Raw genomic sequence first — 14,854 nt, forward strand, 5'->3', positions numbered from 1 at the left:
TTAAGAGGATAGCCATTATCTAAAAAAGTGTGAATAGCATCAATAAATTTCCTTTGTTGAAATTTAGGGTGAGATAATAATACAATTCTATCAACTGTGCCATAAATAACTCCTCTCTTATAACACAAAGGATGATGGGAATGGAAATTAAAAAATCTACCTAAAAAGGTTGATTTTTGATACCTATCAAAAATGATTTTATTTTCGTCGACAATAACAGTAGTGTCCAAAAAATTCAATCTCCCATTATCTCCAAATTCTATAGTAAATTTTAGTATGTATCGAATTAAAAGTGTTAAGAATGTCATTCACAAAGTGTTAGAAGGAGCTGCTAATATAATGTCATCTACATATCTAAAGTAGAAAGAAAGTTGTGTAGGTAATCTATCAATAGCTAATGATTCTAGATCTTGTAAAATTATTTCAGCTATAATAGGGGATATTGGAGAACCCATGGGGATGCCAAAAATTTGTTTGTTGAAATTGCCATTAAAAGAAAAATAAGTTTAGTTTAAAACAAAATGTAATGTAATTATTAGGTATGGGAATAAGTTTCCGCCCATTAGAGAGATGTCGTTAGTAGCACTGCTTGTGTGTTTGATAAAACGGCAATACATGTATTTGAAAGGTGTGTGTTCAAGCTTTTGAACCCAGTAGTTGATATTCGTTCGAAGCGATTTGTTTGAATTAAGCTTTGAAACAAAAACAATAGGAATGGGACAATAGGCACGATAAGCTGATTCTGCTACGTGACAACGCTATGTCACACGTTGCAAAACCGGACAAGAAATACTTGGAAGGAGTGAAGTGGGAAATTCTGCCCCACCCGCCGTATTCACCGGACATTGCTCCTTCAGATTTCCATTTGTTCCGGTCCGTGCTGTCGGCCCTTCCTGGAGAGCGATTCAATTCTTATGAAGATATCAAAAAATGGTTTGATAAATGGATCGCTTCAAAAGAACCAAATTTCTTCCTTCGAGGAATCTGTTTATTACCTGAAAGGTGGGGGAAAGTTGTCGCTTCTGATGGAGCATACTTTGAATGAACTTACTTTGTATTGTGTTGTTTAAATAAATACATCTTTTTCATTTAAAAAGGGCGGAAACTTATTCTCATACCCAATAAAAAGTCGTCTAAAGGTATTTTTGTATTACAAGTTATGATGGTTAAGAAAAAATGGTCCCATCTTTTTTTAATAGTCTCAGATGCTAGTTCTATGGGAATATTAGACACTACATTTAAAGAAGCCAACATATTGTCAGGCTTAACATAAGTCCCATTCAATTTGTTGATAAAATAGAAACTATTTTTTACCTGGCTAGATGCTTTAGATAATTAATATTAAATAATTATATAATTAATAATATTGTGTAAGAATAATGACAAATAATATAATGGGCTATTGACAGACGAAACAAAAATTCTTAGCGGATTGCCAGGCTTATGAATTTTGGTTAATCCAAACGCTCTGGGTATATTACCATCATATGTGTTTTAAATTTTAATTAATGTATATATTTCCTTGATGTACGTAATATTTTATTTGGAATTAAAAATCTGTTTTATCGACATCGATTAAGTTCGGCCGTCGCTCCAGCGTCCCCTTACAAAGGTCTATTTATTGATCATATCCGTTTGACATTGGATGGCGTTGCCAAAGTCAAGACGAGGCTACTTTGAATTTTTTAAATAGGACTCTTGATTTTATTGCATATTATTATAGCTCTTCCTACGACCTTTCCAAAACACTATAATCTAATACATTTTGGATCAGCCGTTTTTAAGTATCGAGATTTATAAGGTAAGTTATCCAGCCAACGAAGATCGGTGGTTGAGCCAGGTAGTGAAGGCAAAATCGAGGGATGATCTTGAACTTCTTGCAATTTTGGGCATGATTTATTTCAATCCACACGTCAGTGGATAAATAGAACATGAATTTGGAATCCCTCGATCTACAGCTTATCGAATATTACAATTCGCACAGTACCATCCTTATTACTTCAATCTGGTACAGGAATTAAGCGAAGGTGATTGCAGACGGAGAGTTCAATTTTGTAGGTGGGCATTTGATGCATTGGAGTAGAATCCAAATTTCTTTTGGAATGTTTCAGTGGCGAAGCTACATTTCATAGCAATGGTAGTCTCAATAGACACAATAGTCATTTACTGATCACCAGTAAATTTTCACTAGTATCGACAGGTGGTCAATCAGTATCATTGGAACCTCCACGTTTGGATTGCCATATGTAATGATCAAATTATTGGGCTGCATTTTTTTAAACGTACAGTTAATGATCCTCTACTGAGATTTTCTCCAAAATCATTTACCAGGATATCTTCAGGACATTCCACTGGATGTTCTCTAAATATTTTGGTTTTAATAAAATGTTTGAACACATCCAAATTATTGGATAGGTCTGGGAAGATCAGTCTTGTGGTCTCCAAGATCACCGGATCTAAATCCTCATAGATTACTATGGGAATATATGAAAGATGCTGTGTATCAGGAAGCAACCACGAGATATGATGGAAAGAGTCAGAAAAAACTCAAGCGATAACGCCGCAAATACTCAGAGGAGTCTTGCAAAATTTTAGACGCAGACTGGTTTTGTGCTTGGAAAATAACAATACACACTTTGAACATTTAATTCCGAGAGTGATACGTAATGACAATTAAACAAAGTTCCTTAATCCTCCTATCTTACTTTCATTAATCGGAACATTCTTCGATCTTGCCTTAGTTGAGCGGATCATCCCTCGATCTTGCCTTCATTAGCTGGATCAACCATCGATCTTTGGGTGGACATCTTACCATATAAATTTCGATAACTTTCAAAACGGCTGACCTAAAGTGAATTAAGTTATAGTGTTTTAGAAAAGTCTCAGGAAGGGCATATAATAATATGCAATAAAATTTAGGGGGTTTTATTTAAAAAATTTAAAGTGAGCTCGTCCTGATCTTGCTAACGCCACCCAATGTCGAATAAGTATAATTATTAGATAAATCTTTTTAAACCCACAACTTTTGTCTGAAACATTTTTCCGTATCTTTTATAATTTTCCAGATATTTGAATGTCAAAGTTTAAATGGGACACCTTGTATATTTAATGACTTTAATGTTATCTTTACTATGATTTTGTATTTTATTTGAATACAAGTCGGCTATCTTTAGAAATACTTTTTAATCAAAATCCTTCAGATTTTATTATTTAACATTTGCATTGGATAATAATAATTTTGAATAATGAAAACTTAATATTTTCTAATATTTGTATTAGCAATGTGAAATTATTTTAAAAAGCTCAGAACGTGTATATGATTGTCACTTAGATAACGTCGACTCCTTGAAATACGCAACTAGCATATAAATTGAATAATCTTAAAAACATCGTTTTGTTTTGTTTTATATATAGAGGACTGCTGTATGTCCGCCTCCACCACCTATGCCCGAAATGGGTAGCGAACTACCGCCGCCGCCACCTCCTCTTCCTGGCGGTAGTGGTCCACCTCCACCACCACCTATGTCTGGAACGACGTGTCCACCTCCTCCGCCTATGCCTGGTTTAAAAGGACCTCTACCTCCACCTATGTCTGGAATAAGAGGACCTCCACCACCACCTATGCCAGGAATGGGTCCTCTACTACCATCGATAATGGGGGCATTATCTCCATCGTCTGCAGTGATACAAGTTTTGCCTCATGGATTAAAACCGAAAAAGAAGTGGGAAGTAGATGGACCATTGAAAAGAGCAAATTGGAAAGCGGTATGTGTATAATGTACTTATATTAATCAAATAAATTATTATCGGTATAGAAGATATAATGATTTTAATAATATAATATATTATAGGACCGTACATGTGATAACACAAACTATAGAATCGAAGCCTTACACGGTCTAGCTGGATCTTAATGCTTGTATGATTCTTATGTGAATTTATATACTACGTATGTAGTCCCACAGAAACGCGCGCCGAAAAATTTCCGGTCTTGAAACGCTAACTCTACTAAACTACCGCAGTAATATCACGAGTTAAATTGACTAGCAATTTAACAAATTTTTGATGCTTATTCGCATCTTCGAAACGATCTTAATAATGATGAATAATATATTAAAATCTGTAAATAATTAATTCTTATTGCGAAAAAATATTACCTCGGCCGGGAGTCGAACCCGGATCTCTTGCAATCCATGCGAGCGTCCTGAGCCTTTAGACTACCGAGGCCTTAGTAATATTCTTCGCAATAATTGGCATATGAAGGAACAACGTCTCTTTAGGCGACGTAAATAAATAATATAAGATATTATAGGATATATTATAGGACCGTACATGTGATAACACAAACTATAGAATCGAAGCCTTACACGATCTAGCTGGATCTTATACAAAGATCCTTCATATGCCAATTATTGCGAAGAATATTACTAAGGCCTCGGTAGTCTAAAGGCTCAGAACGCTCGCACGGATTGCAAGAGATCCGGGTTCGACTCCCGGCCGAGGTAATATTTTTTCGCAATAAGAATTAATTATTTACAGATTTTAATATATTATTCATCATTATTAAGATCGTTTCGAAGATGCGAATAAGCATCAAAAATTTGTTAAATTGCTAGTCAATTTAACTCGTGATATTACTGCGGTAGTTTAGTAGAGTTAGCGTTTCAAGACCGGAAATTTTTCGGCGCGCGTTTCTGTGGGACTACATACGTAGTATATAAATTCACATAAGAATCATACAAGCATTAAGATCCAGCTAGACCGTATAATGATTTTAATATTCACAATTTTTTATTGTAGTATAATTTCTGTTATGTAAAACTTTATGTATTTCAGATTTTACCTCACAGAATAACAGAAAAGTCATTCTGGACAAAAGTACAAGAAGACAAATTAGCTAGTCCGGAAATATTAGATGGTCTTGTACAGAAGTTCGCTTCCAAACCGAGCGGGAAAAGAATAGACGATGTAGTTGATAAGTAAATTTCACTTCAGTAATTATCATTTTTTAAATAATATTACATAAGATATTAATAAATTTTTCGTACACGTAGGTCAGCCCCAACGAAAAAAGTAAAGGATCTCAAAGTTTTAGATAATAAGGCGGCTCAAAATATATCAATACTTCTCGGTGGGACACTAAAGCACATGCCTTACGTGGAAGTAAAAAGATGTTTATTTCGATGTGAAGGACCAGTTATTTCTGACAATATATTACAAGGATTAATTCAATACTTACCTCCGCCAGATCAATTGTCAAAATTACAGATGTACAAAGATCAATACGATGACTTGACTGAAGCGGAACAGTTTTGTGTTACGGTAATGTATTTGATTTTTGTATAATTTATTTCTATCTTTTTATTTCACTGACATCAATATTACAGATATCTACAATAAAACGGTTATTACCCAGATTGAGATCATTAAGCTTTATGTTGCGATATGAAGAGCTAATACAGGATATAAAACCTGACATAGTGGCAGCTACAGCAGCATGCGAAGAAGTGAAAAGTAGCAAAAAGTTTGCACGAATTCTTGAATTAATATTGTTACTCGGAAACTATATGAATTCCGGTTCCAAAAATGGCCAAGCATTCGGATTCGAGATTAGTTTTCTTACAAAGGTTTGTTCTGTAACATATGTCTGTATGTGTAGTATATGCATGAATCACTTATTGTCTCGATGCAGTTTCATGACTTTTTTTTTTAGTTGACCAGTACTAAAGATGTCGATAACAAGCAAACTCTTATGCATTATTTGGTGGATACGATAGAGAGAAAGTTCCCGGAATGTCTCAGCTTCATTGAGGAAATAGCACATGTAGACCGTGCCAGTCGAGTGTCTTTAGAAAATGTTCAGAGAACATTATGTCAAATGGAGACCAATATCCGTAATCTCGAACAGGATCTTACGAATGCCAAAGTTCCACAGTGCGATGAGGACTTATTTATAGATGTCTTGAAAGTATCCTTCACTAATTTTTTGTTAATAATCATTAAATGTTCAGCGGATAAAATAGCTTAGTGAATGCTGAGTTATTTCTTATTAGAATTAGGTTCTACACTTCTCACTAAAGAAAACTAACAGCAAAAACCAATTATATTAAACAATCACTGAGCGTGCATTAAGCAATGGAGAGTACAAATTTTCAAAGGTTTTGTGACCATTCGAGGATTGTTTTCTTTCTATGTTTTCTTATATATTTTTCTTCGTAGAAACCGAAAATAATTATTATAATAACACCAAACTTAAGGAAAAATTGGTACATTGAAATATAGTGAATGAAATCTTTATTCGCATCGTTATAAAATCACTGTCGGTTATATTTCAATAATTTATTTATGAAGTTAATTCCAAATTGGATCGAATGCGAATGATATTGCATCACAAAACGCTAATTAGATTATATTTTTTATTATAACATTTTTCATCTCGGTACTGTTTTCCCCACTCCAAACGTTACGTAACACACCGATACCGATATTACAAATATTATAATATTAAAATATGTTATTATAATAAAAGATATAGTCTAATTAACGTTTTGTGCAATATTATTCGCATTTGATCCAATTTGGAGTTAATTTTATAAATAAATTATTGAAATATAATTGATAGTGATTTTATAACGATGTAAATAAGGATTTTATTCACTATATTTGAATGTACCAATTTTTCCTTAAGTCTGGCGTTATTATAATGATTATTTTCGGTTTCTAGAAAGAAAATAGAAGAAAAATATATAAGAAAACATAGAAATAAAATGATCCCCGAGTGGTCACAAAATCCTTGAAACGTGTACCTTCCTTTACCTACTGAACGTAGTCATTGATGACATTATTTGTTGATTTTGTGTTGATCAAACAAAAGTATTTCCTTAACGGAGTTACTTTATAGCCATTCGCCAAGAAAGCTAGAGAATCTTACGAGGTTCTGCAAAATATGTTTAAAAATATGGACACTTTGTACACGGACATCTCAGAATTCTTCTCTTTCGACAAGCAGAAGTACACTATAGAAGAATTCTTTGGCGATATCAAGACGTTCAAAGATGATTTCTTGGTAAATACGCGCTAATACTTCATGTCGCAGTCTATCCAATCGCTATCTAATGCGATTCTATATTCTCACTGTAGCAATCGCAAAAGGAGATAATAAAGCTGAAGGAGGGCGAGGAGAAACAGAGACGGACGAGAGAAGCACGCGAAAAAGCAGAAGCAGAAAAGGCGGCACGAGCTGCGCGTAAACGCGCATTAGTCGATATGAACGCACATGAGACTCAGGAAGGTGTTATGGATAGTCTAATGGAAGCGCTGCAGACTGGATCAGCCTTCAGTAGGCCAGACCAACGACGCAAGCGACAAACCCGCGTAGCTGGTGGTAAGTTGTATAGGACATACATCAGGAGACAAATGGTGAAGAACGACCAAGTAGCTCAAGCATATTTATTTAGTAATACTTTAGACAAATTTACTAGAAATAAGTTAATGCACGAATATGAAAATCTAACTTTAACTGAAATCGTGCGATGCCATATGCTCCCGAACAGGATTATGGATGAAGAAATATGCACGGCGGGCAATTCAATAAATTTCTTTACGCCGGAAAAAATTCAAGAAATCTACAAACGAATGCTAGACGAGGCGAAAAAGACGCCTAGGCAGACAAAGCATTCGTCCAAAATCACATTCTTTAAAAAAAAGAAACTGTGCAGTCGTTGTAATCGCGCGTATTACACGACGATGCCGGTATTCGACGAGACACCGAAAAGAGACGTTTCCCTAAAAACATTTAGAAACTTTGAATCCAGGAGATTTCATTAAGACTGACTGAGACTCTAGTCCATTAATCGATGGAGACGTCTCTGTTAATCGAGCGTGTATTCTTAGCCCGGTTAAGCAAAAACGCGTCGTAGTTAACAAAATACGCAAAAGGAACAGCATTGTGCGTCGTACTATATTGAATCGCAAACGTATACGTGCGAGCAATGCAAAACGCAGTAAACTTCATGCTTATTTGCAAAGTTTACCCAGTATGAGTATCATTATGCCATCAATTATCAATACGTCAGATATAGACATGAATTCTGTAAATCAAAAGATGTCAAAATCGATCGATGGTTTTCATACTAAAATACTTAAACCGGCCTTCACTCCGATGAGACTCTTAAGATCGAGAAATTTTGAAAACTTGAGACGATATGACGAAAATCAAAACATACAGGATTTGAAAAACTCAGGTTTTTTAAACTCGAGCATGTCTACTCAGTTTTCGAGTAGTGAGCATATAACTAAAACACAATCGCCACTAGTGACAGAAATAAGTAGTTATATTGTCGGAAAATAGCCCGCTGCATTTTATAAAATTAAATCTATTCGTATTGCTAAAAAAAGTTTAAATTTGTCCGAAAACTCTAGACAACTCGCAAATACATACAAGCAATTTGCTCCGGGGAAAATTGAAAAAACTAAAGGATAGTTCATGGAAGAATAAGTGGAAATTTTGGCAAACGCCGATAAATATTGTTTAATAGAATTATTTGCTGCTTTAGTATTTATACAAGACTAAAATGGAAAAACTGACGCGAGAGAAAAAAATATTTTGTAACTATTGTTGCGAAGAAACTTGTTCGAAAAAGCGTTACGATACATACTTTGAAAGTTATTTGATTTTTCCATTAAAATGTGCGATATTCTCGTGTTGTGGATATTGCAATAATATTTTTATGATCTAATATCGTGTAATTATATTTTTAAAATACAGTGTAGGAATCATTATTTTGCATTAGTCATATTAATGTCAATAATTTTTAACGTTTTTTTTTATTTATTTAAAAATAGCGGGACTCAACATATAATTTTGATACAACGTACAATACATAAATAAAACTTTCGTTTACCTATGGATTTGCAAATATATTTACGTATCGTGCGAACTATTCAAAACTGATAATTGTAATATTGTGATTTATAAAGAATTTAAAAATTTGAAATATATTATTGGTAATTATACCGAATAGGGGACCCTCCCTCCTATGACCTTGACATATGTTGTCAGAGTCATGACCCTGAGTAACCTCCAACAAGTTTTAGCCGTCGCTTGTCCTTCATTGAAAAGTTATTAACAAAAAAAGTTTAAGAAAAAACCTATACGATATCCCTTTTCGATCATATAAAACAAAAATTTTCTGCTTTAAAATATATTTTACAACTTTCCACGCAAAGCGACTCCCACCCCACTTTCTCCTATTTGGGGGCGCACAACTTTCATATTTTCTTATATAATTTTTGTTCTTAAAACAGAAAATTTTTTCCTGCTTTACTTTGCATACATGATTTACGATACATACCCATGGGTGTATAATAATCTAACCCTAACCAAACATGTATCGGGTTTGGTCAGGGTTAAATTATTATATTCCTATGGGTGTTAATAACCTAACCCTAATCAAACCCGATATATGGTTTGGTTAGGGTTAGGTTATTATTTACCGGGGTGATCCCAATTGACCACGGATCGATTGGACACTACCAATCACAGCGACCGGTGTTTAGGAGCTTTGTAGTCTCAAGCGCTGTGAGTGGTTCGTGTCCAACTGGGTGCCACCCTTATTTACCCATGTTTGGTTAGGGTTAGGTTATTTTATACCCATGGGTGTATAATAACTTAACCCTCCCCTTAACTACATATTTACCCAAATTTTCTGCTAAAGTGAACATGTGTTCGCGTGGAAAGTCGCGCGCCACTAGGCAATAGGTGGATATAGTTTAAAACAGTTTTTGATGTTATATGTAGCCGAAATAAGTTATTTTTTCAAATATTTTTTGGTAATAACTTTTTGATGAAGGACGAGCGACAGCTAAAACCTGCTGGAAGTTACTCAAGGTCATGACTTTGACAATATATGTCAAGGCCAAGGTTATAGAGGGGGGGGGGGTCCCCTATTCAGTATATTTACCATATTATTTTCATATAGCATATAAATTTTATATAATATTTTATTTGATTAATATGTCAAACTTTTTAAGTAAATGAAAACGAATATTTGTAATAAAAAGTCTTGAGTTTTATGTATGTATTTGATGCACAAAAATATATACTATTGATCTTGTAATCGTACTGAAGAAATTACGCAATAGTAAGATAAAAATAATAAAGTCAAGGTGCTTCTGTCATATCATTCCGATCACTTATATTCAAATTACAAAATTCAATGAGATGTGAGGTGAATGTGTAATTTTACAATTTTTTCTGTTACTGGTGTCATTATAATGTAATATTAAAATAAATTTTTTTGTTCGGTGTTTTGTAAAAATTTAAATGATTTTTATGATTATTTATCTATGTTTTGGTTATGTTATAATTGTTACAAATTTTAAGTGTGACACAAAAATCACTAACTTTTTGATGAAACATGTACCAAAGATTGTTTTGTACAAAAACATATATATATATATAAATTACTTGACTATTAATCTTGTTCTCCTTGATATGTTAAATGTTGTAAAGTAAATTGTACTATTTAATGCAAAAATGTATTGCTGGAATGTCGGTATATGATTAATGTATATAAAATATAAAGTTCCATTCTTCTTTCGCGTAGTAACTATCAAGAAAAACGTTTCACTTATAAAGCGCATAAGTTCTTTTAAAATACATTCCATTGATACAAATCCTATTATTCTCGAATAATATCAAGTCTATTGTAATGAGTTTAATTTTATTTTAATTTTACAGCGGAAAGGAGAGCGCAACTAAATAGGAGTCGATCACGTACTGGATTAGTCGGAACTGGCTTACTAGGGAGAGAACTTTCGACGTAAGTATTAATTGCAAAACGAATGCGCGAACGAGACACGCTCGAATAGAATGGTCGGTTTCTTACCTCCTACATATTACACGCAGATTATGAGCGAATAAATTATTTGTAAAACAAGTCAGAACTTTAAAGTAATAAATTGACAGCAATATGTGTTACATATTCATCAATTTATGAAAAATTAATAATGATTGCTGTCAATTTATTAATTTAAAGTTCTTACTTGCTTTACGAATAATTTATTCGCTTACCGGAAAACAATATAACGACCGTGTAGGAATATCTAATTTAAATTTTGTTAGTTATATTTAAAGATATAGAGAATGGACCACGGTGTAAGAATAATAGGTGATTCCACTTCGCCCATTTTTGCTCAGAAAAACTGTGACGAAATTAAGGCAGTTCAGACACGTAACACTAGAGAGCATTAATGTTCTGAGACTTAATGGCCTTTGCAATCTTTCCAATTCACAGCCGTTCAAGTGGCGTTTCTTTTATGATTAAAATCTCTACAGCATGTATCCTCTTCCACAACTTTCACGACCTTTCTAACTATCCCACCAATCATGTGTATAAATAAATGTACTAATAAATAATAATTATTTATTATGTTGTCACTTACCTTAATTTTACTCCTGTCTCTTGAAACTCCCCGGGAAAAAATGTTTTACATATAATTATATGTAAGTTTTTAATGTATATATAATTTTATATAATTATGTATAAAACATTTTTTCCCAGAGCTTATGAGGTTAGGTGTTAAAGTCACTAGATTAACAAAATACCGCGATGAGAAAATTCACTGAATTAGCATTTGGAGCCAAAATGGCGTCGAAGTGCTAATCTAATCTGATTCTGTTAAAAGATCGGAAATCTATACAGGGGTCTGGAAGAAGAAGAACCTGATTCTGTTATTATCGAAAATACCCGGTTGCTGTGTTGAAAATTGCAAAAATCGCAGCGAAAGAGACTGAAGTTTTGAATAACCGTGCATCATGGAGCCAAATGGCGGCAGTTCGCGGTACTTTGTTAATGTAGTGACTTTAATTAGGTGTTATATAAAGACCCTCTAATCAGAGTCGCGACACGAGGAACAGCTAATTTTGATTGGTCCGTCATTTTTCAGCAATTCCTGCCAATATTGTAGGAATGGGCGATGTGCGTATCGATGCGCTAAAAATCGTTTGCAAACTAATCTATTTTGTGAAAAATCAATTTTTCCAACCAAAACAAGTATAGAATGACAGAAATAGCGTTAATAGCATCTCCCCGAACGCACCTATTAAATAATAAAATAATTTATACTTATTAAATAATCATAATTGACATATAGAAAATAAATAGAACTTTAAAAAGACACAGAGTTGTCATATATTTTATTAATTTTCTTATAATGAAACTGTACAAATATGTTACTTAACCTCGCAGAAATATGTATTTTTCGTGGTGTCCAATTTTTTCCAACATTTGTCGCCCATAATGCTCGACGTTCAACATCACGCGGAAATATTTTCATTATGTAGCCTTCGGCTGCAGAATTATTGCAAAATGGGGCTGCACAACCAACCATTTTACAATAATTTTTAATAATGTTCAAAAAGTCGTACTATAGAAAGACGTATCTTACGAGATCACGATTCACACGAGAACTATGAAGGTTAGAAAGAGACACGATATATTCCTCTCTCTTTCCTGTGATTTTGCTGAAACTAGAGACTCTTAATATAAAGAGACTGTAAAGAGAGTTTCTAACTAGAGTCTCCGTTCCTCGTGTCGCAACTCTGATTAGAGGTCTCTAGTGTTATACAGGGTGTCCAGCGAGACTTTTCCAATTCTCCACAGGGAGGTAGATCGAAATAAATATAAAAGTCCTTAAAGCTTTGTGTCCACGATGCTAAAAATCGATCCGAGAACTCGGATGAAGAAAGAATTGACCAATCGCAATGGTCATGTGATCAAATTGTTCAAATGTGATTTGTTAATTTTTTCTGTCCGAGATCTCGGACCGATTTCTAGCATCGTGGACACAAGGCTTTACCGTTTAGCGATATCCTTAATAATAATCGAGATATTAAAGTTTGTAATTGTACTAATGAGAGCGTGCCGATAAAAAGAATAGAAAGCGGCTCCGGCCGCTTGAGGTATAGCCCGGCCCAGTTTGTCAAATGTCAAACGATGGATCCGCTGGCGGGAGAGGCAAAAGGGGAGCACGCCGTTCCTTAGTGTTCGGCATCGCCGCTCATACGTCTCATCGCACCGCACCAAAGGACTCACGCGATGGCCGCTACGCACATTAGCGATTACATTACATACGTATGTAATAATAACACTGCAAAAATAGGACAAATACAAACTATAATAAACTTCGATGAATAAAAATGTCGAAAGAAAGAAAGCGATAAAACCTATGATCTACGGAAAATCTAATTTCTATCGTAATCTGTCGCTTCTCTAAATCGAAAGGAAAAAATTTTAAGAAAATAGTATTTGAAAGAAATAATATCATTCTCCACTATTCTCTATCGTTTCCTGTTAAGAAAGTGTAATTTCATCGGAATACGATAAAATATCAATAAACATGTAATGTTTCATTACAAGTTTTGTTGGAATTTCTCTTTCTATGTATACTTAAAAAATCACTAAAAATCTGCCATAGTTAATAGTGTATTTACGGTAGTAGAAATTCTAAGCTCACTATCGCATAATTACCAAAAAAGCTCTTTGTTGTCAATAGTATTGTACTCTCGAGATGTAATTAATTATCGTAGGCGGCTCATCGTAATCTATCGTAATTAGATTTTCAGTGATTTTTTTCAGTATACATAAAAAGAGAGACTCCAACAAAACTTGCAATGAAACATTACGTCTTTATTTGATATTTTATCGTATTCCGATGAAATCATATTCCTAACAGGAAAGGATAGAGAATGGTGGAAAATTATATTATTTCTTTCGGATACTTTTTTCTTAAAATTTTTTCCTTTCGATTTAGAGAAGCGACAGATTGTGATAGAAATTAATTAGATTTTCCGTAGATTTTCATAGGTTTCATCGTTTTCTCTCTTTCGACATTTTTATTCATCGAAGTTTATTATGATTTTTAATAATATTTGTCCTATTTTTGCAGTGTTATTATTACATACATATGTATTATAATCGCGAATGTGCGTAGCGGCCATCGCACGAGTCCTTTGGTGCGGTGCGGTGAGACGTGTGAGCGGCGATGCCGAGCGCTAAAGGCCTTGGCACATAGAAAAACTTAAGACGTAAGACTTAAGCAGTAACGAAATCAACATGTTGGATTCGCTATTGCTTACGTACACTGAGAGAAAAATGTTTGGTATTTGTAACTATAATTACATATCACTATAATTATGATTATTACTGCTATAATAATAATAACAGTAACTATGTATATAGTTCTAGCAACAAATGGGGTGGCACCCAATTGGACACGGCTCAATTGGACATGAGCCACTCACAGCGCTTGAGACTACAAAGCTCCTAGGCACCGGTCGCTGTGATTGGTGGTGTTCAATCGAGCCGTGATCAATCGGGGTCACCCCCAACAAATGTATATAGTTGGCAACCTAAAATGACTATAATTATAATTGTTATAACCATAAAATAGTTGAAATTACCATAAAAATGATTCAAGTGACTATAATTTTATAGTTATATTTTGGGACAACCATAAAAAATATGGTTGTCCTAAAATATAACTATAAAATTATAGTCACTTGAATCATTTTTATGATGATTTCAACTATTTTATGGTTATAACAATTACAATTATAGTCATTTTAGGTTACCAACTATATACGTTTATTGCTAGAACTATATACATAGTTACTGTTATTATTATTATAGCAGTAATAATCATAATTATAGTGATATGTAATTATAGTTACAAATATCAAACATTTTTCTCTCAGTGTATGGTCTTACGGTCTCTATTGTGATTGGTCGATTCGCTTACTGCTTAAGTCTTACGCCTTAAGTTTTTTATGTGCCATGGCCTTAAAGGCCTG

General features: G+C 33.9%; 1 protein-coding gene across 1 annotated transcript in view; it reads left to right on the forward strand.

Annotated features, from left to right (window-relative positions):
• The first annotated feature begins 3,087 nt into the window (after positions 1 to 3,087).
• The window catches only part of dia (diaphanous related formin 1), a 17,105-nt gene continuing 5,338 nt past the window's right edge, over positions 3,088 to 14,854 (forward strand). The window contains exons 1-9 of the mRNA XM_018512648.1: positions 3,088 to 3,099; positions 3,415 to 3,765; positions 4,837 to 4,979; positions 5,055 to 5,322; positions 5,388 to 5,627; positions 5,714 to 5,968; positions 6,902 to 7,066; positions 7,141 to 7,384; positions 10,742 to 10,823. Coding sequence (XP_018368150.1) covers positions 3,088 to 3,099; positions 3,415 to 3,765; positions 4,837 to 4,979; positions 5,055 to 5,322; positions 5,388 to 5,627; positions 5,714 to 5,968; positions 6,902 to 7,066; positions 7,141 to 7,384; positions 10,742 to 10,823 — 1,760 coding nt within the window. The remainder of the gene's footprint in view (positions 3,100 to 3,414; positions 3,766 to 4,836; positions 4,980 to 5,054; positions 5,323 to 5,387; positions 5,628 to 5,713; positions 5,969 to 6,901; positions 7,067 to 7,140; positions 7,385 to 10,741; positions 10,824 to 14,854) is intronic.

The sequence above is a fragment of the Trachymyrmex cornetzi genome, unplaced genomic scaffold (assembly GCF_001594075.2).
Source record: "Trachymyrmex cornetzi isolate Tcor2-1 unplaced genomic scaffold, Tcor1.1 scaffold417, whole genome shotgun sequence".
NCBI lineage: Eukaryota > Metazoa > Arthropoda > Insecta > Hymenoptera > Formicidae > Trachymyrmex > Trachymyrmex cornetzi.